Source organism: Sceloporus undulatus, chromosome 6 (assembly GCF_019175285.1).
Source record: "Sceloporus undulatus isolate JIND9_A2432 ecotype Alabama chromosome 6, SceUnd_v1.1, whole genome shotgun sequence".
NCBI lineage: Eukaryota > Metazoa > Chordata > Lepidosauria > Squamata > Phrynosomatidae > Sceloporus > Sceloporus undulatus.
Genome location: NC_056527.1, coordinates 84598634 through 84622333, shown reverse-complemented (window position 1 = coordinate 84622333; position 23700 = coordinate 84598634). Strand labels below are relative to the sequence as shown.

The 23700-nt window shown below is 40.7% G+C and overlaps 1 protein-coding gene across 2 annotated transcripts in view; it reads right to left on the bottom strand.

Moving 5' to 3' along the window:
• Window positions 1-23700, bottom strand: part of NSF (N-ethylmaleimide sensitive factor, vesicle fusing ATPase) — an 84361-nt gene that overhangs the window by 9382 nt on the left and 51279 nt on the right. For both annotated transcript variants that reach the window (XM_042475017.1, XM_042475016.1), the window contains exons 11-17: window positions 22474-22548; window positions 17400-17587; window positions 13391-13486; window positions 13102-13258; window positions 11198-11331; window positions 8090-8156; window positions 6421-6500 (exon numbers count right to left, since the gene is read on the bottom strand). In XM_042475017.1, coding sequence (XP_042330951.1) covers window positions 6421-6500; window positions 8090-8156; window positions 11198-11331; window positions 13102-13258; window positions 13391-13486; window positions 17400-17587; window positions 22474-22548 — 797 coding nt within the window. The remainder of the gene's footprint in view (window positions 1-6420; window positions 6501-8089; window positions 8157-11197; window positions 11332-13101; window positions 13259-13390; window positions 13487-17399; window positions 17588-22473; window positions 22549-23700) is intronic.

The window sequence follows — 23700 nt, the reverse complement described above, 5'->3', positions numbered from 1 at the left end:
GGTGGAGAACCATCACTCCCACTCATATGGAAGCTTCCGGACACTTTGCTGTATCAAGTGAAGGCAATAGTGTTTGAGGGGGGTGGAGAACCATCACTCCCACTCATATGGAAGCTTCCGGACACTTTGCTGTATCAAGTGAAGGCAATAGTGTTTGAGGGGGGCATTCAAGTACAAAGTGGCAGGGAGAGGGGCTTACCACTTTCCCTTGCATGTTTCATTTCTCCTATGAATCACATTGTGTTGCTGTTATGTGCCTTCAAGTTAATTCTGACTAACAGTGATCCTATCCTAGAATTTTCTTGGCAAAATTGACTCACAGGTTTGTTGCTGCCTTCCTCTTTGGCTGAGAGAGTGTGGCTTACCAAAGATTACCCAGGGGATTCCCACAGCTGAATAATTATATAAACCCTGCTCTCTTGAAGTCTTAATCCAGCATGGAAAACACTACATTACAGTAGGTTGTAGGTATTGCATATTCTCTCATTTATGGCAGAAAACTGCAAACGAGATCCCCAAAATCCATCATCAGACATTTTAGAACTGGTCTTCATGGGTCGGGTTTGAAGGAATTCTGTATGCAAGGTTTTTGTATTCTGGACCTCTGAAATCATTGCCTTCTAGACCGCAAAGTTGTCAGATTTTCTAGAAGTGAAATACTCTAATTTTGCGACTGTTCCCATAGGTTCTGGCAATGCTAGCTTTAACGGCATTCATTAATCTTATCAGAATTATGAATATGTGTGTGGGATGCGAGTTCCTACTGTGCGAATAGGCAGAGCTGTCACTGGTGATACACTCTTTCCTAAGAGAAGAAGCAGATAGCCAACCTTTAGCTACAATCAGGCAGACGCAAAGTTCCAACTTTCTCTGAAGGTCTTGCAATATTTAGAAATATGGACTAGAGATGGTTTATTTATATTGACATCAGAAGCATTATCCCTAAAGTTCAATCTCATTAAATCTCATAATCAGTTATCATATTACTATTTTCTTGGTTTTTCTCACTCAAAAGGGGAAAAAAGGAGGTGCACACACCATTTCCTCCTTGTGTATAGTGTGCCTGCGTATGATGCGGGCGCACTGTATGAGTTTTCTATGACAGACTGTATTTATCTCTCATAATCACATCTACATTGTGGAAAATCTGTGTACCACACATCAGTGCAATAATTAAGAACATGAGAAAATCCATCACGGATCAGACCATCAGCCTATCTAGTACAACATTATGTTCATACATTAGCCAGTCACTTGCTTATAGGTGGCCTGCCAAAACTGCACCCTCTACCTCATGTTTGCCAGCAACTCAAATAGAGAGGCAGACCGTTTCTGATACTAGATACACACACACACACACACACACACACACAGAGTGGGCCCTTGGTATCCACTGGGATTTGGTTCCAGAGTCCACTGTGGATACCAAAATCCATAGATGCTCATGTCTCATTAAATACAATGGTATAATAAAATGATGTCCCTTATACAGAATGGCAAAATCGAGGTTTACTTCTTAGAATATATATATTTTTGAATATATTTCAAGCCATGGGTTCTTGAATCCGTGGATAAATAATCTATGGATACGGAGGATCAACTGTATATATCCAGCTTGATCAGTAGCTACTGATGGCCTCATCTTCCATAAATGTATCCAAACCTCTTTTAACACTATCCAAATTGGCAGCAGTAACTCCATTGTGTGCCAAACAGTTCGCCATTTAAACTACACATTGTGTGAAGAGGTTTTTCCTTTTATCTGTCCTGAGTCTCCCAACATTTTAGCATCAGTGTATGACCCCTAAGTTTTAGGATTATGAGAGGGAGAAACGCTTATCCCTGTCCACTGTCTTTACACCATGCATAATTCTGTACACCACTAAAATTTCTTCCCTTACTCTCTTTTCCCAAGCTAATTAGTAATCATTTTCCTTTATTCTAGTACTATTTATCTGTTTAGCTTCCTTTTGTTTACGGCATTTCTATATCTATTTATGAATTGTATGGTCTATCAACATAATTTTGAATAGGCTTAAAAGTATGCGGACAATGTCTAGACATTGAATTCTGAGGCCGATGTTTCACTGTGAAACAGTTTTTAAGGAACCCCAGGTTCCCAGGAGTAAAAGACACTTCCATCTCCCGCAAAGGAGTACAAGATGACCGGAACATTTTCTTTTGAATGATGGGTGTATTAATGGCAAGAACTGGCATAGAATTTCAAGTGTGTGGATTCTATGGAGGTGAACTAGTTATAAGTCACTCTTAGCATATCCTTCCCCCACTCCAAATTACAGGAAAATACTGTCTTTGGTGAGGGGTAAAAACCCTAGAGGCCTGCAGATGGACTGCCTCAAAGTGCTAACGTTTTTGGACTAGCTCAAGAAAGTCTATCCTTTCACCTATGCATCTCCCTGCGGAAATCTGTAGGGCAAACACAGAGAGGATGTCTAAAGCAGGCCTCATTAGGGAGCATTCAGAGTCCCCCGGACTTCTCATAACACTGACCAGATTGTCTGTCCGGCTTAAGGGGAAAAAGGGGTGGGGGAAGGATAGATACGGCAATGGGCTTTCACCCTCTGAGTCCAATTGTTAGCTTTTTCAGAGGAACCAGCAGGGAACCACATGTGAAGCCTCCATGGGGTTCCCGAGCATCCAATGCCTTGTGTGACTCTGCATGTAGATGAAGTGAGCCTCTCCGGTTTGGCGAGCTGTTACTGCTCCATTCTCAGAGAAACTCTTTTTTCTCTGGCTTGGCTCCCCGCTGAGACAGCGCTTTTCAGGCTTTCCCCCCACCAACCTCCATTCCCTCCCTTCAACAATCTCTTCTCCTTGCAAAGCCCAGGGAAACCTGAATGAAATAAAAGAGAAAGAGAGGGAGAGAGAGAGAAGGGAAAAGATTTTCCTTCCCTTTATTTTAAAAAGGCTTTCAAAAATTAATTTAAGGAGTCCAAACAAACATTGATCTTGTTTTTGAAATTTTCTCAGACTAGTAAGTGGTCATATATACACAACCTCCCATGTTATTGAAGAGGCAGGGAACTGATTACCAGATTTCTACAATATTGCATACATGCATTTTAACAGAGCAGAACCATCTCAGAAAACCTAAGCAGTTTGAGTTGCATGCTCCTAATGAGTTCTATGTGACCAGCATAATATATGTGTGTGTGTGTGCATATGTGCAGGCAGGCAGAAAGGGGTAAGAAATCCTAGAAGCTACGTGGCATAAGTCCATACAAAGGCAGAACATTCACCTTAGAGCATAAAGCTTTAATAGGTCATGAATGTGTCACTACCATGTGTGGGCAAAATTTACAGAAAGCTGGAGACAGACAGACCAAATGAATGACTGGACAGGACAATATGATTAATACAATCTGGTGACTATCCAAAAAGTACAGAGTTATACAACTCTGGATACACAGATAGTGGAGGCAACCATGCCACAAATGCCACCTTTTGAATGGATTGGTTTCAATTACTGTACTAATATTGTGTCTCCTGTACCAAAACTACTGAGACTGTTTGCAAAGTTGTTACAAAATGTAAAAATTCATAGCTTAGCATTCATTATCTTAATAAAATGTTCTACAACAACCTTCATGCACCAACTTCATCATGACAGTGTCATGCAGGGAGGTGCTTGTACAAGTGTGCCACCATGTGGAATGACATACATTTCATTATCTATCCCATTCATATCTCACCCTTTCTCCAAGGGGCTCAAAGATGCCTCCATGGTGCTATTCCATACAAACCCAGAAAAGTACTTAAGGCTGACAGAACAAGTCACTAGACAATTCGTGTAAACATGCCTGAGGCTTTGCTGCGGGGAGGGGGCACTTTCAGACAACTTCACGAAATAAAAACACAGTGGTAGTCTTTTAAAACAAACTTTAAAATACCACCCTTCAGAAACCAGCTCAACAAACACTGTACGTTCTATGTCAATAGAAAAATAAACTGATTAACTTTTCATGTAGAAGTGTGAACAAAATATGGACCTATAAACAGGACTGTATATACTGCAATTTGGCAGAAGAAATGCAGAAAGACAGTGCATAATGAATTCTGTAGCAGCTTTTCCTAAAAAAACCCAAAAATTGGCCAAAGTTCCAGTACCCAGGGTTGCAAAGACATATTTTAAAGTATCTGGGCCTGCTACAATGTCAGAAAACCAGAGACATATTTGAGTAAGATTTCACTGGTTGAAGCAGAAGCTTTAATGTATCATAAACTGCAGCAAAGCAAGTGAAAGAAATTTGACAAATTCAGTCCTTTCTTTGGCACAGAACTGGAATTAGATGCAGTGGCATCACTAGGGAGTATGGGGAATGTGGCGCGCACTAGGCCACACCCTAAAAGAGAGGTAACACCTGGTTGGGCTCACCCAGCTTGCCCCAGCAGTGCAAGCCTCCTCACAAGGAGTCTGCTGCTGCCAGGGCAAAAAAGAGGCTCTACTGACTTTGTCGCAGCAGCACAGGCCTCTTCACGAGGAGACCTCCGCTGTTGTGCTAAGAGGGGGCTGAGAGCACCTTTTGGCCCCTGCCACCCTCCCAGCAGTCTCCACCCATACACTGGGTGACACGAGGGATGAGGATGCCACTGATTAGATGCATATAGCTTCTGATGAGAAACTGCTTGGTCCCTATGTTTTTGATACCACCTCATCCTCTCTGTTCAAGTCCTAATTGCAACATAAAGCTCACTCAAGAGATTCTTCTGACAATACACTTCATGTATGGTATAGAAATAATCAGAACACGTCCAGGGATATCTTTTATGGCTGATGCACGGAGAACTACAAGCCTGGAGAAGATCTAGAAGTTATATAAACCATTTCATAGTTAAATCTATTATGAATGAATGAATGAATCTTTATTTGTATACCGCTATTCCCATGATCACAGCGGTTTACACCAAAGACAGTATTTTCCTGTAATTTGGAGTTGGGGAAAGATATGCTAAATTATATAGTCCAGTGGTTCCCATCCAGTCTCTGGGTGCTGAAATCCCAGATGCTGTTGGGCATCAATACCCAGAAGCTTCAACTTGTATGGTCAATGGCCAAAGATCCTAGGATCTTCAGTCCAACACTGGTGGACAAGGTTAATAACCACAGAAAGATACAGAAGACAGGCAAATTGAATTCCCCTGGTTGAATAACTGCATCTAGAATTTCAAAACATTTAAAATTATTTTCTATTTCCTTCTCCCTAGTATCCTTCCTAATCCTATGGGAAATCTTTGAAAACTATATCAGGTCTAATGGCTTCCATAAAATAAAATTTCGGAATGAAGAGCTGGATTGATGATGAGATTGCAGTATCATTAACAGAATGCTCAAACACCATAAAAAATAACAACCACACATTTCTGAGAGTAAAACAAGAGGGTTAAATCAGATGAAGGTGGTAATGTACACAGATCTTTTCTTACAATATACAATGGGGCCTGGGTATCTGAGTTTGGTTCCAGGACCCCTGTGGATAACAAAATCCATGGATATTCAAGTCCTATTAAATACAATGACATAGTAAAATGGTGTCTCTTATGGCAAAAATCAAGGTTTGCTTTTCAGAATATATATATTCCTATTTTCAAACCATGAATAGTTGAATCTGTGTATACAGAGGGCCAACTGTATACACAAACTGGTTTGAGCTAATCAAACTGTTTGAGTGATGTGGGCATGAAACCCAGTCCATTTACCCAAATGAGTGGAAGAAACAAGTGAGTAGGAAGAAGCAAAAGGTAAACTTTTTTTTTAATGTACCAAATCCTGGAAACTTTGGAGTGAGCCAATTTCATTAATAAAGCCACATATACTATATGTGAAGAAGAACTGAGGAATAGTTCAGGGTGGGATTATTAAGTCTTCATTGAAATGAAAAATACTACAAATTACTGGAAACAAAAAATATACATGTCAAGATTGATATGATCAGTTCAGTCACCATTCCAAACTATGGTTTGCATTAAACATAGCCTGGGTTCCAAACCTCAGCCAAAAACCTCTCACCAGCATTTGTTTTCCATTCTTCCATGGTGCAACAGCCTCTGGAGCTGAAGAGTGACTCTAACCATGGTTTGTTAATTCAAACATTACACTAAACAACAGCCAATCATCGTTAGGTGGGATAGCCAAATGGAGCCTTTCTGTAGCCTAGCCTATGCCTACTCTGACAGGCAGTTCTTTGGTCCATAATTTACAATAACATGTTAATAGCTCATAGAAATGAGGGCGTACAGATTCCAATCACTGAGCTTCCAAAAATGTCCAGGCTACCTCAAGCTGAAGATAAAGAAATGCAATGACATCTGTAGCTGAGTACTGCTCTATTGTTCCCCCTTGCCTTGAATGAACACACAGGGTACAAACATTTTCTCTTGTTGCAGAAACAACAGATTTACCTGAGGTGGTGCTTTCTTCAGCAACACCAGAAGAGCCTGCAACACCAGATTGGAGAATCTGGGACCAATTGGAACATAATCTGAAAAACAAAGAAGACAAGACCATTTACTGAGGTTTACTGCCAGCCAATTCAATTACTGTTCTGTTTCAGATTTTGGAAAGTTGAGTCAGGGCTGAACAGGCAGCATAGAAGGGATGGCTTGAAGTCACCCCTGACAAAGCCAAATTGGGGTCACAGCAAGCACATACCACGGCCCCAATCTGGCCACATTCTGGCCCAAATAGGGACAGCAATTTGGGGTGATTTGAAGCTGCCCCACCGCAGTTTCAGTCAGCATCCAGTCTGCTTGGCGGCATGTGGCATCTAAACGCCATGCCCCCCAAGTCGTCCGGAAGCTGCCCAGCATGTAATCACTGGTACAACTTTCAGGAAATTTGGAGATGTGGCACATGTAAATGCGCTGCCCTTAAACCAGTTTAAAGCCAGCTGAAGCTGCTGGTCTGGTTGTAGCCCTCAGTGCTGTCAAGAATCAACCATCTCTTTGGAGACTGAAGCTTACAGCATCCACTGAACTGGTGGCCTAAGGAATGTCAGAGAAGGATTCAGTTTATGCGCCATCAGTTAGATCTAGTTAAATAAAGAAAAGATCCAGAAGAAGACCAATCACTTAAGCAACCAAGTCTCTTTATGTGAATAGGTCAGAGCAGATCAGGTGCTTCAAAGCCTACAAAGGTATGATTCCTAATCTGAGCAAGCAGGAGATTAGCTCATGACTACCTGCTTACTTTCTTCACCCTCTTCCCCAGCTTTTGTCTCACCCTGCCCTCAGTTCCATGGAAGAGGATACCTACTTCTCAATACACAGATTGAGTAATGTTGTCTTCATAATTAAAGCTCAGGGGCTCAAGGAACAAGAGCTCTGGCAAGAAAAAGGAAGTATACTGATGTGAAGTCGAAGGCTTTCATGGCCGGCATCCATAGTTTTTTGTGGGTTTTTCGGGCTATGTGACCATGTTCTAGAAAAGTTTCTTCCTGACATTTCGCCAGCATCTGTGGCTGGCATTCTTCAGAGAATGCTTGCCTGGAAAGGACTTGGGTATATATATTGTGTGACCTGGAACGGCAGGAGTGATTTGCATGTATATTGTTCTGTTGCTAATGGCAGGCCTCAGGGTGGGAGGGTCTGCAAAAGAGGATTAGTGTCTGCTTGATAGTGCTTATTGTCTGCTGGGAGATTTCTCATTTGCATTTGCTGAGTCTTTATCTTGCTATTTTTCAGGACTGGTAACCAAACCTTGTTTACTTTAAGGGTTTCCTCTTTCCTGTTGAAATTGTCCAGGTGTTTGTGGATTTCAATGGCTTCCCTTTGCATCCTGACATGGTAGTGGTTGGCATGGTCCAGAATTTCAGTGTTTTCTAACAGTATTTTATGCCCAGGATGGTTTGTGGCATGTTCTGCTACTGCTGATTTTTCTGGGTGGCCCAGTCTGCAGGAATTTATCGCATACCAAGCAGCTGTGGACAAGTCTACATAGGGACCACCAAACGCAATGTGAAAACAAGAATCAAGGAACACAAGTGACATTGCAGACTGGGCCAGTCTCAAACGAAGCCTCATAACAGTTCTCAACTGCTTGTACAGGTATCCCATCCTCCCCCTTCCTCACCTAGGAGTCTTTCAATGTCATCCACCACCACACAGCTAAGTTGTGACTTGTAAGCATCATCAAAGATCTGTTTGTAAAAAAATAAAATAAAAAAGGACATTAGTCTTCAGCTCTTGGTATTGTAAGAACAAGAACTGTACTTATGTTTTGTTTCTAACTGTATTTCTGTTACTGTACTTCTATCGAAACAAGCATCAAGAGGGTAGAAATGAATTAACAAAGATATACTGTAGTTCTATTTTAATTTTAAGCAAGTGAGACAATAAAACAAATACAGTGTTGACTTATGTGCAAAAACTCAAGATATTCTATGATGTAAAAATATTCTTAAAAAGTGAGACAAATTCCAGGAGCAGCAACTTGGCAACAGTTGCTGTCCTGAACAGGCACAGTCTAGCCTGAAGAACAGGTGTTTTGAAGTCTTTGCTAAAAATGCAGAGATTAATGAAGGAATATCATGCATTATATATTGCCAGTAATTTTCTACCTCCTTTGGGGAGGTTATTAGATGCTTGGAATTCTTCGGAAGAAATGCTCCCAATTTGGGGGAATTCAAGTACTACCCATTCTCCCATGCCATCTTGTAAAAAGAAATTAAAAACAATTTCCCAGCACTTGGAAGGTCATACTATTGATTGTGGCACAATCTCTTAGAGAGAATATTTGCATTTTGTAAAGGAAATCTCTCTCTCTCTCTCTCTCTCACCTCCAGTAAGGAAAATGCTCCTTATCCCACACTCTAAAGTTCCTGATTGCCTTACTCATGCTGCATGGGTTTCTCTTCTTAAGTCCAATTTTTTAAAAAAACTTTTTTAAACTTGATTTTTATTACATTTTCTAGACCAAATAACTAGTTAAATGATTCTGGTTGGCATCCTGTTGGTTAATCCTGACTAAACAACATCTAGTCAATCAACTGATGAATGCTGAATCAACACACAGGTAATTCCCATTGAGTAACTGGGTCTACTTTAATCATTTAGTGTTGCTAGCTTTCATCATTTGATTTGGTGTTATTTTCTAATTCTGTATATTATGTCAATAGAGCTTATAAATGCATTTCTGATGGCCTCAATCTTCACATGTATTTCACTTTAACAACCTAGAAGTATACACATATTACAAACTAAGGTGTCCTCTCTGTTAAATGCTATCCTACATTTTTATTCTTCAGAACTGAAGCCAAGACATCTCAATTTGAAGACTGGCGGACACTCAGTAAGAACAATAAAGTGTTAAAATGTAAGGAGTGGCATTATTACTAGATGCAGAAGGAATGTGAAATGCTTCCTCCGTAGCATGTTTGGAAAGTGAGAAACATTAATTTGTCATGGTGGCTCACAAAATACCATTCCAAATAAAATAACCACTAAAATTTAAGGATAGGTCATTTACATGTAAAATAACTTTTCCCATTCTTATCTCTTGCAATATAAGAAAAGTACTTGATTATTTATTTTTATTTTATATCCCACCCCCCCTCCGTTTCCTTATACAAGATCCAAGGTGGCTGCAGGGTTCAAGCTATGGCTTTAAGAGCTTGAAAAAAGTGCAAACAATTTATCTTAGATGGACAATACAATAAGAACTAATAAGAGATCCGATTATCCCTTTGAAGATTCTTTCTTGTTATCCATTTTTGTCCCTTGCCTTTTTACTGTGCTGCCTCATCATGGTATGGAGGTGTCCTAGGTTCCTGATGGCTATGCCAGGAAACTGTCACTCCGGCAAGTCTTGAGCTATTAATAAGTCTTTGAGCACGACACTGGAGGAGGGCTGTGTCTTTATTGTCCGAAACCAGCCTAGCTAAGTACAGTCAGACTAAGCAGCAGAACCATGGCCACCAGGTGACAAATTTGCCACAGCAACCATGAATAGATAGGTCCAATCTGAATCAGTAAAATGAGTGAAAATATAGATCCTCAATATACAGTACCAAACAGGCAAATTAAAATGTTTTTGTTAAGAAAAATCACATTTCTTGTAAAATAAACAGGCAACTTCAAATGTGATAAAGTTTGCATTTCTAAAGTTGGAGAAAATTATTTCAGTTTTAGTAAATTAGACATGGCACATTTTGACCATCATTTACATCAGTGGTCCCCAAACTGTGTTGTTTAAGGGATTTTGGACTTCATCTCCCAGAATCCCAGACTACTGGCCAACATGGCTGAGGCTTCTGGGAACTGAAATCCAAAATCTCTTGAAGGGCACAGTTTGAGGATTTACATATTTAAGTCAACTAAGTTTATACTTTTAGGATGTTCTGATGCAGGATTGCAAAGGCCTCCTAGCTAACCAATATTTAATTATATTCAGGTTAATGTATCATAATTTTCTTTGTAGAAAAGAAACAGATGACATTTCCCTAATATTTAAGGAGAATGACAGCTCTTTCCACTGAAAAAAAAACTAGTAGCAAAAGTACAAAGTGCTACTGGAAACCATAGGACCATGTTGGCAAACATATGGCATGTGTGCCAGAGATGGTATGCAAAGCCATTTTTCCTGGCACATGGAGAGGGGAAGAGGAGGAAAAGGTGTATGCCGGTTCCTCCTCCTCCTAGCTGTCCCAGGTCTTCAGCTGCCTCTGGAGAAGCAGCTGAAGGCCCAGGAAAGTGGGAGGAGGGAAGAAAAGTCCCGCCCTGGACGTCCCACCTCCATAGAGAGGAAGTCCCACTTCCAGCATGGAGTAACACCCAGTGCTGGAAGGCCATTTAGTTTGGGCACTCGATGCTTAAAAGGTTCACCATCACTGGCATAGGACATCCTGCCTCAATGGCAATAAGTTGGTCTATGTGGCTCATGAATTCTCCTGTTTCAACCAGTTCTTCTTTCAGGATCTCAACACAACCGGTAACTCTGCACATATCTCTCTGGAATGCAAAGAAAGTCCCATACCAATTTTGATCTGTGTCCTATTCTTTGAAACGCCTTTGCTCCTTACACTTTGATGTTAAAGGCTATTTCTATGGGCACCAGTTTGGGGCCTTGACATTAAAGCTGAGCCAACCAACTGGCTCATAAGAATACTACAATCAGGCCCAAAGTGCAGACTGAGAAGCACTGAAAATGACAAAATGCTCAGAACAGAATTGCAGCTTATACCTTCTTAATTGCCTGGCATTTGGCAGTTTCTGAAAAGCCAATCATCTTATCAGGAGAGCAGATTTTGATAAAAGGGAAGTTAGATTCTTCTGCAATCTTTGCAGCTAGTGCTGTCTTCCCACTGTGAGGGGGACCTGTATGCAGAAACAAACAAACAAGTCCAAGGTAGAAAAAACTAACAAATAAAAAAACAACAAATTCAGACAAACCTAAAAGAAACAAAAAGGAGCTTCAGTAAAGCCATCTATATGGCTGAAATGAACAGGTTCTTGTATACTTTAATGACATGTGTATTCATTTTCAAGTCCTTGAAACAGTTGTGGATAAAGAATTCAGCATAGCCAGCACTGCAACACAAATCATTCCTACGCCTAACCCAGGGTACTCTATCTAGCAGTCTTCCAATTCTGAGTGTAAGTCCCTGAAAAGAGTTCCTCAAGACAGAACAGGTTTCTACTAGTACAGTATACTCATTGTCATACCATCCAATAAACTCCCTGCTTGTGCTAAACAAATGGCCACAAAAGTGCTTTGGAATGTCCTAAATCTATGATGTGAGGGAGCCTCAATACCCATGGAGCAAAGTGACTTGGGATTTCATGGCCTTCATGGCTCTGTGCTAAATTATTTCTGGTCCCATTCATTCGGACATGCATTTGATCTGTTGGAAGGTTTGAGCTAGACTGGACATGGTGGTATGACACTTCCATCATTATTGTTAAGGTTTAGGCTTACTAGGATTTCCTATGGGGTGCCTATTAAAGGCACTACAACAGAAATCTGACATTAAAATGATTCTTGAAGATCTGACTTTGTAGATGATTTATTATGAGAACTAAAGGGTAAGCATACATTCCTATTTGTTCTGCTGAACCCCTCCACATTTTCAAGTATAATTGACTGTAACAGTCCTGATGATCACCTCTTTGCCACCCCCCTTTCCTTGTGTGTGCTTCCTGATTTTTTCTGAGACTGCAAGCATGGAGGCAGAATTGTTTTTTATTTTCAACACAAACCAAAGATCACATCAACTCAGGATTTATGTTAATCATCATTGAGAAACTAAACTATAGTTTACAATTCCAAATGAACAATTGTTAAACTAAAGTTTGGAGCTGTTTGCCTGTTTTAAGCTTATTTTCATCCCTAGAATGCAGCAGTCTCTGGTAGGGGAAGAGTGATGGTATGCCAGTCACAGCAAACCAGCATCAGCATAAAACATGGTTTCGAAAGCCACTTCAAACACTGATTTCCAGTTTTAGGCCCGTTATAAACGGGCACCCCAGCACGGACTCAGTCCATGCTAGGGTTAGAAAGAGGCGTCTCTTCCAGACGCCCCTAATCCTAGTACGGACTGAGTCCGTACGAAATGGCGGCGGCCATTCCACATGGCCGCTGCCATCTTGACGTAGCGGGTGCACTGCGTCCGCACGTCGCACCCCGGAAATGATGCCGTGACTGTGCACTTCAGCACTTGCGGCGTCACATCCGGGGCCCAGGAAGGAGCGCGATTTTCACGCTCCTTCTTTGCAGTGTCCGGGAACTGCGCTGTTTGGCTGCTGCGGTTCCTGGATGCTGTAACTGGCAGCGGCAATAGACCGCTGCTTTTTGGCGGTCTGTAACCAGCCTTAGTTTGCCTGCAAATTATAAACTGCACTTAGTCACTTAGATATCACAACAAACTAGGGTGGCCCTTCTTTACCAACAGTTCAATGCTGAGTGAAATAATTGGACATGACTCCCACCACAGTGAGAAAAACACTTAATATCGTCCAAGATCCTAGTGATTTTCCTTACCAATTCACAGGGCTTCCCAAATATTAGCAAGTTTTTAGTAATTTGCTAAGAGTGGATAGTATCGCTAGTCCCTCTCTTGTGGAGCAGACTGCAGAGAGGAAACATACCTTCCAAAAGGACACTGACCAAGGGAGTACGATCACTGTTTTTGGCCTGCTGAACTAGAAGCTCCCCATCATCCAGCACCCGAGTAACAGGGTCACCCCATTTAATAATGCCATTCATGATGTAGCTTGCATAATCCTCTTGGTTGGTCCCAAATGCCTGCAGGTTCAAAAGGAGTAGATATATCAAGACAAGGTGTAGTTATCATCTCTTCCATTTTGTTTCTTTTGCCAAGTGGGAAGCACCGTAACTGGCTGTGTCAGTTTCCAACATTAAGATGGGCTCACTCACCGGCTTGATGTCATTCTCCAGAGAAGCAAAGAAGTCATCCCTTGTCACCAGCAGTGATTCTGCCTTCTCCATATCAACTTCCACTTTGGTGGTGGCCTAAGAACAGGAGATGACACATTACAAGATAATCAGCTAGAAGCATGTGCTCATAGACACAGTTGCACCTGGACCCAGCACCCTCAGAAATAAATTTGTTGGAGACAGAAATTTTCTCTGTGGATGCTGTCAGGGTGTGGAATTTCCTTCCAAGAAAAAATAGTCTGCTCTTAGTCTGCTCTTTCCCTGCTTTCCTTTCACTGGCAAACAGGCAAAGATCTCCTTATTCAGTAGGCTATTGGCAAATGACTGGATGGTGAGAAAAGGGCTTTGGATAGGTGGCTGCTGTACCTTTCTACTGTTGTACTTTCAAATTACTTTTAATTAAATAGTGTATTAATATTATAATGTATTCAAATATGTCTTGTGGTCTTATCTGTATCCATTTTTAATCTTTCTATGAGACATCATGAAAAAGCTAGGATGTAAGTTAAATTAAATTACACTGAAAAATGTGGGATCATTAGGAAGCCCTGTGAAAAGACACATCTAGACTATGCTGGGCAAGTTGTGATCCTCCAGATGTAGTTGGACTGGAACTTACAATGTCCCTCAGCACAGATCATGTTGGCTAGGGCGGCTGGGAGTCCAACCACATCTAGAAGCCACATGTTCCCACCTCCTGCCATTATTTTCAGAAAGGCTGTTTTGAAACAGAAGTATACTGCATATTTCTTTTGCTGCTGAAGGTCTGTGCACTTATTCCATCAAGCTGTGTTGAATATGTTTTATATGTGTGAGAACTTTCTCAAAATGGCCGTTCTGCGCTGACTCTCCCCACCTTTCCCTAAGCTTTCTACTCCTCAACTACAGAATACCTAATAAAAAGAAAAATATCTTTCTGTAGTGCATGAGCCCCATTATTTTCAATGGGGCTCAAGCATATGTAATATTTGCCTTACGCAGGGGGAATGGGTCCAGAACGGATCCCCCGTGTAAGGCAAGGGGCCATTGTATTTGTTATCTTCCCATATTAAGGCCATTCTACATTTTCACCTCTCCCTGAAAGGGAAATAATGAAAGCACTACATTTGAAAAAGGAGGACATACTTTTATTCTAACACCTGTGTGCTCCATTGTGCACTCTTTGCCCTACACCTGTTACAGAATAACAAAAATCAGCATTCAACACTCTCCAATATCAAAAACCTGATTTCGGCTAATCTCTACCCTGACATTTCTCTTCACATATTGTTTGTTTCCTACTAAAGACAGAATGACCTTTTCAACTAAAAGGAGAAAAAACGAACAGGGGAAAAGAAAGGGAAAGATGTGTACCTATATCCCATTCTGAAATCCTGCCTCCAGGAGCTGAGAATTAAAATCCTTTGTAGATGCTTTATCTTACATACACAGTTAGGTTAACCCAAATACACTAGACCAGAGCTTCTTGGGCATTAATGTGGGAGACTGGCACTTCTTTTCCTAAAGTGTCACCAACTTGTACAGTAATTGTGCCCATTTGTGTTACAAACTGCTACTCTATCTCCTGCAAATTCACTGTAGATCCCATAGACTAGCACAGGTCCACAAAGTACTATTATGAATAGCGCTGCACTAGACTAAACATGAAGAATGTAGTATTTTCTGTTTTAAAACCTAAGAGGATCTCATCTCGTATTTGTAAAGCAAATTTGTAGTCCTCATAGCAGCAGAGAAAAAAAGAGTGTGTGGGAGGACCACTAAATGAAGGTTCAGATACCAACAGTGAGATAAGCAAAGCAGAGCCATTCACTGACTGGACACTAGTGTGGCAATATTTAGTTACAGTAGTCCCTCGGGTTACGAAATTAATTCGTTCCGCCGTTCCGTTCGTAACCCGAGTAATTTCGCAACCCGAAAAGGCTTTCCGTTAGCGCTGGAAAGCCGCTAGCCGCGCTTTGCGGTTTGAATTTCGCGCCGAAAAAAATTCGTAACCCGAAAAAAATATCGCAACCCGGAACAGTTTTTTCCAATGTAACTTTTTCGTATCCCGGAAATTTCGTAACGCGATCAATTCGTATCCCGGGGCACCACTGTACTGGGAATCTATCTCCATCAGTCTTAGCACACACACAGCAATATTAATTTCAGCACAGGCAATACAAACTTTGCATTTTTCTTCCAGGTTCCTTGAAATCTTAATTATGTGGTGTATGTAAACATGGTTAATACAGAATACATACAGCCCTGCATAGAACATTTATTTTTAAACAGTCCAAAGTCTGGGCTTAGATTAATCATATGTTACAAATGGGTCATCAGAGGTCATTTATCAGAAGATACCAGGAGAGTCATGGGCTAAGCCTGAACTCTCTCCAAGTCTCCCAAATCCAATCTCTTTAAGCTGATTTCAAAGAATAGCAACACTTAAGTACAGTCTGAGTGCTTATTCACACATTATCCACAGTACCTGTTCATCTGCTGTCCTGTCCAAAGTGAAGGGAAGGTTTGTTTTAATACAAATAGGGACACAAAGTGAGACCACCTGAACCCTCCTTCCCATATTGGTTCTTCGTGACCTGTTATGTGTATTTTCCCTCAGCCTGGCACTGATACCACAAAAGCAAGCCAAGCAGGAGAAAAGTGCCTGAGGTAATGGAGTATAAATGATTAGGAAACATGGGAGATCCTTTTATCTCTCCAGTATACCTGAAGGCAGGCAGGTATGTGAACAACAAATACAACTCCCTCAGTCTAGTCTGACCTGCAGATTGCCAGTGGGCATGTTCTGTTTGAATGCCAACCCAAATTTAAAACTAACTCTCCTGTACTTTTTTTTTTTAAAAAAAAAAACAGATTTGCAAGAAAACAATTCAGTTGTTTTGCCACATAACCCCATCTTTGTCAACTCTTCCCACTTTCAGAGATACTTTGTTAGAAGATGGTAGCAACAGGTCAGAAATCCCTTTTCCCTGACATGCTAACTTCCAATATACAAGGATTAATGATCTATAGGGAAGCTACATAGACTCCGCACCCTTACCCCCAAGGTCTGAACATTAAAGTGCGAAAACAACTGTATCATAAATTCTAGAGATGCATTACATATTTCTCTAACATTCAGATGGGGCCTTCTATGACTAGACCATAGAAGGGTATTAATATTATTAGGGACTGGAACAACAGTGGAGACATGGAGTGTCACTGCTCAAAAATACAGCCTGTTACAAACAACAGGAAAAAACAGTGGGAACAAGTTCTCCAGACTCCTTGAAACTCCACCTCAATCACTTGTTATAATGTTGCCGTCTCCTTACAATTCAACACACAAATATGCACCAAGAGGGGAACTGTGTACTTAATTATATATTTAATTATTGTATATACTCATGTATAAGTCTGGAAATTTAGGTCAAAAAACTGACCCAAAAAACCTGAGTCAACTTATCCATGGATCAATGTAAGTGCTGTATCTTAACTCTTACTTAAAAGAAGGAACCATCGCCAGGTGAAAGGCAAGAATATAATCTGTCCCAGGAGCATCAATTCCCTCTACTCTCTTATCCATCCAGCCTTAAGAGTGAGCACAAAGAGTTATGTCTGCCGGAATTTTGTAAGTTCCTTGACATTATTTGGTTTGCTTCATCCTTTAGATCCTTTGTTATATGCCCCAAAGTTTTACCCATAACTTATTCACAGGTCATATCAAAATCCATAATTTTGGCCCCAAAACTTGGCCTCGACATAGTCTAGTATATATAGTATTTTGAAATGTTTCTGTCTCCTTACAATTTCACACACAGATATATACACTAAGAGGAGAATTAACATAATTATACAGTTAATTATATCAAAGAATAATATTATGACCAAGCAGAATCCATGCCTTCTCCATAAGAGAAGGTGGAGAGAAGAGAGAGAGCAGAGAGGCAGCAAAGGTTTCATAACTAGTGACAACTAAGCTGGCGGAGTGGGTTGGGGAAAAACAAACCTTAATGTGTCTGTTCATAGCAGTGGATTGTGCTGCGCGAACCAGACCCTCAAGCTCAGCACCACTGAAGTTCTTGGTCTCTATTGCCAACTCTGCGATATCAACATCTGATGACAGCAGCTGGTGAGTCCGCATCCTTGCCATGTGGATGTTGAGAATCTGTATTCGACCCTTTTCATCTGGCAAACCTAAAAGGAGAGCATCACTGTGAATCCTTTGGTTCAGAGGATTGCTGTCTTCTTTGACCACAATACTAGTATGTGTGAAGGAATAACTCTTCTTGCTCAGATCCCAGTACAATATGTGTCTTCATGTTTTTCACCTTGGCACATACTATTGGGATATAGCAAAGGCTCTTCTATACAAGTGGGCATGGCTGCCTCTCACTACATTACTGACTGCAGGACCGTTCGCCTGAAGGATGCCTGTGCTGACTTATATTTCTCTATTTTTATAACGCCATACAATCATGGATGGTTCCTTCCATCCAGCTGCATTACAAACATTTTCTAGTGATGCTGAAACAATATGCTGATGCAGACCATGTATAATGTGACCATAGCCTTAACAATCTTAGCACTTTGTCAAGTTGTAGCACAGAAATATGCATGTGATTAACCAACAAATAATCAATAATTTTGATGTCTTGTTCCCTAAAGTCTTTGAGGTGAAAGAGAAACAACACGTCTGTGCGCTTTTTTTGCCCGATTCTTTTAATGTATTTCCTCACAGCTCACTTCAGAGCCAACTTATGCCACTTTCAAGTGCATTAGGGCAAAGGTTTGGCAAATGAATGGACTGATGAAGTCCTTTATTCAGGGAACACTTAGGAAGGAAAGTTGGATCAAGCGTTAAAGTCAGTCTGTCCTGATCCTGTGTATACAAATATGGGTGTATTGAGAGTTACACTAATGTCAATTCTCTTCTAACAGATGTAACAGTGTGAAAAGAGGAGCTGGGCAAGCCTGGTTGATGCCAGCTAGGGAATGCTGTGAAGGGGGAAGGGGCTCTGGGAGAAATGTTTCAAAATTGAGGATTATCTCTGTTAGAAGGCAAATAGGGAACAGATTGAAGAAAAGGAGGCAGAGAATGATGGTATAGAGATAGGGTTTTGGATCTGAGAGAGATAGGGACAAGATCTGAAGCAGATAGGGAACTGAAGATACATAGCAGAGACAGGACAGCCTATAAGAGGGAAGAACTGACTAGTTTGGGGGAACTATGAATGAGCAGACAGTTCAAAGGTTAACATTTTCTTTTCTTTGTCTTAATTATTCGTTATCTTATGCTGTCTCTCGTCATCTCTATCAAGCCTGATAAAGCCTCAGGTCACGCTTACCACAACAAGCCCACAAGGCAACATAGCCACAGGTCACATATAAGGGGTCACTTTGAGGCTCGAGTACCCAATACTGGAAGGAATTAAGAGGGACAAGGTGTGTGACAGGATTCCAAGGGCTGCAACTATTGGGCCAACCTCGAGTTGCAATCTGTCACAAATGGCTACTAGAAACACCACCTTGAAAGTTAGCAATCTCAATGAGGTTTCACTTAGTGGTTCAAATGGTGGACTTGTCAACCTGTTCAGCACTAAGTTCAAGTTCTCTGTAGGAAACCTATGCATATGTTGAGCTTTCAAGGTTGCACCCAACAAAAACCTATTTACATGTGGATGTGTGAATAAAACTGGTTTTATTACAGTGGCTAATGTTGCTATCAGTCTTTTTAGGCTGTTTAGTCTAAATAATAATAATACTAATTGCTTTATTTGTACTTCAGGAGACTGATACCAGTTAAGGAAGATTTTCATATCAATCTATAAACCTTTTGTGGGATATTTTCCTTGAAGCTAAGATGGTGTTCTCCGATGAGTCAGAATATCCATGTTGACTCAGGTACCACCTCCCAATGTCCATGCAGTTAGTCTTAACTAGCTCAGATTATGATGCAAACATGGCCCTTGATGGAGCAGATTTGGTATATTTGGCAGACAACAGTATCTAATGGAATTGTGCACTAGGAATTAAAACCAAGGGTGCCTTGGCTTATATGGAGCTATTAGCACTATTGTGGTTTTCTCCAAACATATCTTCATTAGTACCCTTTGTATTATTGGTACCGGCAGGAAGTGCACCATATGCCTGGCGGCCAAGATACTGCTAAGGTGTCATGTTCTAATGTTTCTGTGCTTCCATCTAGTGAAAATTTGAATTTCTTGATAGAGGTGAACAAATCTACTAGAAATGGACCAAAGTGCATGTCTAACTATAGAAACATGTCCTGAGAGATCAATCCCCTTGCTGAATTTTGTGTCTGATCAAATAATCAGCTTTTACATTCAGCGAGCCTTTCAAATATACAGTTGCGAGGCACTTTGCTGTTCTCTCTAACCATCACAAAACTGTTTGTCTCTCTGATCAGCAATATGCACTTGGAACTTCCCTGTTTGCAGATGTATGACTTTACAAACATGTGGTCTACTGAAATCTGTATGTTCTTGTTCTTTATCTTGTCTGCAAATGGCAAGAGTACCAGTCTTACTGCCATCGTTTCTAAATAATTTATGTTGCATCTTAAGTCTAATTCAATCCATTGCCACTGAATGGATTGACCTTTGTAGTGAGGCCCCCAGATGGAGAGACTAACATCTGCTGTGATCACTATTGTTTTCTGTAGTGTAAGGAGAATACCTCTGCTCAGATGTTTGTGCTGGATCTAGCAGTGTAAGTCTTTTTATAGACTGACAGATAAGTATACCTCATAGTGGCAGTTGCCTGCTATCATCAGCTGATGTGATCTTAAGACTTGCAACATTCTTGAATGTATATTGCCCAGGAAAACAAGTGTATTGTGAAATCAGGAGATCCATGACTTCTGCAAGCTGCATGAGGTTCTCTGAGCACTTTGACATCAACTTTTTTATTTTTGTTCTGATTTTCTTCTTTCTCTCCTGAGAAAGGTACATAAATCCTTTTTTGGTATCTATGGCTTGTTACAGACAGCCAAAATAAAGCTGCTTCGAGTCACAGTGGAGGTATGGTGTTTCAATGATGCGTGTCCTGCGAGTCCAGAAGTCCTTAGGGCTGGAGCATGACTTTGGTGTGACTTCTGGACTCTCAGGACACATGCATCATTGAAACACCATACCTCCACTGTGACTCGAAGCAGCTTTATTTTGGCTGTCTGTAACAGGCCTATGTATGCTCCCAAATGAGTCAAAGCTATCATGGGCTGGAGATTACCTTTCTTGAAATTTAACAGGAAGCCATACTTTTGAAGTATTTCTGTAGTCCTTCTCAAGTCTCTTTCTATCTTGTCCCTGCACCCTGCTTTCAATAAGATGCCATCAAGATATGGGAACGGCTGCCACCCCTGTTGTCTGAGATGTGCCACTAATGGAATCAGCACTTCTGTAAACATCTTGGGTGCAGATGCAAGGCCAAAATAAAGAGCCTTGAATTGGTAATGTGAACCTTGGAAATGGAACTTCAAATATCTTCTGCAGATTGGATGCATAGTAACATTTAAGTACAGTTATTTAAATCTATCGATATCATCCAATCATTGACCTGCAAAATGTCTCTGATAGTCTGGAGAATCTCCATTTTGAATTTCTGATGGAAGGTATCTTCTCTTTTGGATTCTGGGAAAATAAGATTTTGTATCCTTGGGTGACCACCATTGCCCTGTTGTTCTATGTGCCTATTGGCAACTGAAATGCAGAAGTCTTCCACCTACCAGTATTTCTCTCCTGTCAAAGCTGTTTTGTTGAAATCCTTGTCTTCTATATTGGGAATCTGGTCTGCTCCACTGTGGTCTTCCAAATTAAACAAATTCATTACATTAAAATCATCTAAATTCACTGTGATTTGGGTGTTAGAAATATTAATTTCCCCATTTACTACCCTTCTAATTTATTTCTTAATATTAGAGCAGCTTTGGTCTATTGGATGAATGTGGCTGAACCTGTGAAGCTAGGTTTGTTGCCACTAAAGTCTATGAAAATATAGCCTTTTAATTGTTTAGAAAGGAAGGTTGTAACTCCATGCTACTCCAGAGCTCTGCTGGTTTTCTCTGACATTGTTTCTTTCCACTGTTTGCATCAGTAATGTCCATCAATCTGCACCTTTTGCTGTTTCAGTTGTGTAGGAACACAGCATGGTCCAGCTACACCTTCTTCTCTGGAACCTCCATTCCCAACATGGAGTCCTGAAGGAGCAGGTGGAGCTTTCTCTACCATTAAACCTGTAGCTCCTGGCCCTAGCTAAGTAGGTAACCCTGATTTCTTTGCTTTAACTTTAGATTTTATTTTCTTTATCTTCGGTAAGGATGTTATGGTGTGATCTGTCTGGTTCTTTGTTTTCTTTGGTGTTTTTTATTGTTCTTCGAGGCATTCCATTTACGGCTGCTTGTTGAAATAAATTTTCTTTTTAACGTCACCTCATTATTACCCTCAGAGACTCACGGTTTTGTGGTCATCAGGTTGAATTAACTGTTTTCCCAAATTGCAATCTGCAAGGGAGCAGTCAGTAGAACCATTTCTGTTTCCCTGACCTCTGCATTTTACTTTCTTTTCTTGTATGTTGGAAAAGTCGTGTGAACATCATCAGAGACCTCACTGGGTGTTTTCCTTTTGTTCTGTATATTTACCATTTTTTAATCTTCAAATTCTTCTGTTTATTTGAAAGATGTTTGATCGAAGGAAGATCACATCTTGCCAGCTGGGCAGAAAACTGAAAAACTGTTTCTAAAGGAGAAGAAGGAGCCAATGGTTGAAATAGAAAAGAACTTTGAACACCTTTATCATCTGTTGATATGTGGGGAATAACCCAATAGTACGTGAATTGCTCCTCTGTGCCATCCTGAGAATGACTTTCTTTTAGGTATAAATACAAAAATGAAAATGTGCACTAGCAGACAGGCTGATAAAATAATAATAGCTAAGAACTCATTTGCAATGTTTTTCAAATCACTGGTAATAAATTTGATTCCTATAAGATCTTTCTGGTTCACATCATAATGTTATGACCTTCAATAGCACCCATCAATATCAATGTTCCCATTGTCTACTTACCAATCTCCATTTTCACCTCCAGTCGTCCAGGTCGCAGGAGAGCCTCGTCTATCAGATCAGGCCTGTTGGTCATACCTATACACCCAATGAAAATTATTAGCAAAAACATCAAACAGAGTTTGAAAAGCTTTAGCTCGGAGACGAATGTCATCCCTTAAACAGGAAGAACTCTCTGTGCTGAGACATCTATGTACCAGGCAAAAAAGAAGATGAGAACGGTTTCTTCATTCTCTCTGCTCTTAGAGGCTGAGCCACAAGCCAGTTTAAGCATTACATTCAAACTTGAGATAGCTTTTGAGTCAACAGTTCACAAACCCAATTAATGCTACACCCAGAAATATCCAAGATCACATGATATGTTTTGGAGATTATAAATATGTTAGCATCAGAGATCTGTGAGCCGCTGGTTCATGTTATGTTGTTTCCATGAACAGCCACAGATACACACAGACAACCAACACGCACATACACAGAGAGAGAGGGGGAGACTTGCTGACAATGCCAAGACAGCCTGGCAGCAAAAGGAGAGGGACAAGGGGGAAAAAACCACTGAAGGATGGGTTGGGAAAAGCCCCGCAAATCTTAAAAAATGGTGGTTCCTCTACCATAAGCTCCACAACCCCAATTATTCTGCCCAACATCCTTCAGCAAAAATCTTCAATCAAATTTCAGTTCTTTAATATGTTTTGGGTTGGTTTTATCTGTTTCAGTTTTACTTGGAGTTTACACTGCTGTGTGTGTATTCAATTTTAGGATCAAAAGTTTGTATGAAAAAAATTAATGGCCTGTTCCAGACAGCCAAAATAAAGCTGCTTCGAGTCACAGTGGAGGTATGGTGTTTCAATGATGCATGCGTCCTAAGAATCCAGAAGTTGCACCAAAGCCACGCTCCAGCCCTAAGGCTGTGGCTGCGGCTTCTGGACTCTTAGGACGCATGCATCATTGAAACACCATACCTCCACTGTGACTCGAAACAGCTTTATTTTGGCTGTCTGGAACAGGCCAATATTTCCTTTTCTAGCCTGAGGGCTGGAACAATCATTTCAGTCAATTTCTTCTTATACAAAGTCAAGTTCATATTTATTCTTATTCAACCACTTGCCCAAGACTGGTTAGACACTTTGTAAGGTACAGTATTGTCTAAATCAGACATAAATCACAGGAATGAGATATTCAAACAGTAACTAGCTTGCAACATAAATCCTGCAGCCACATCACTGTACAGTG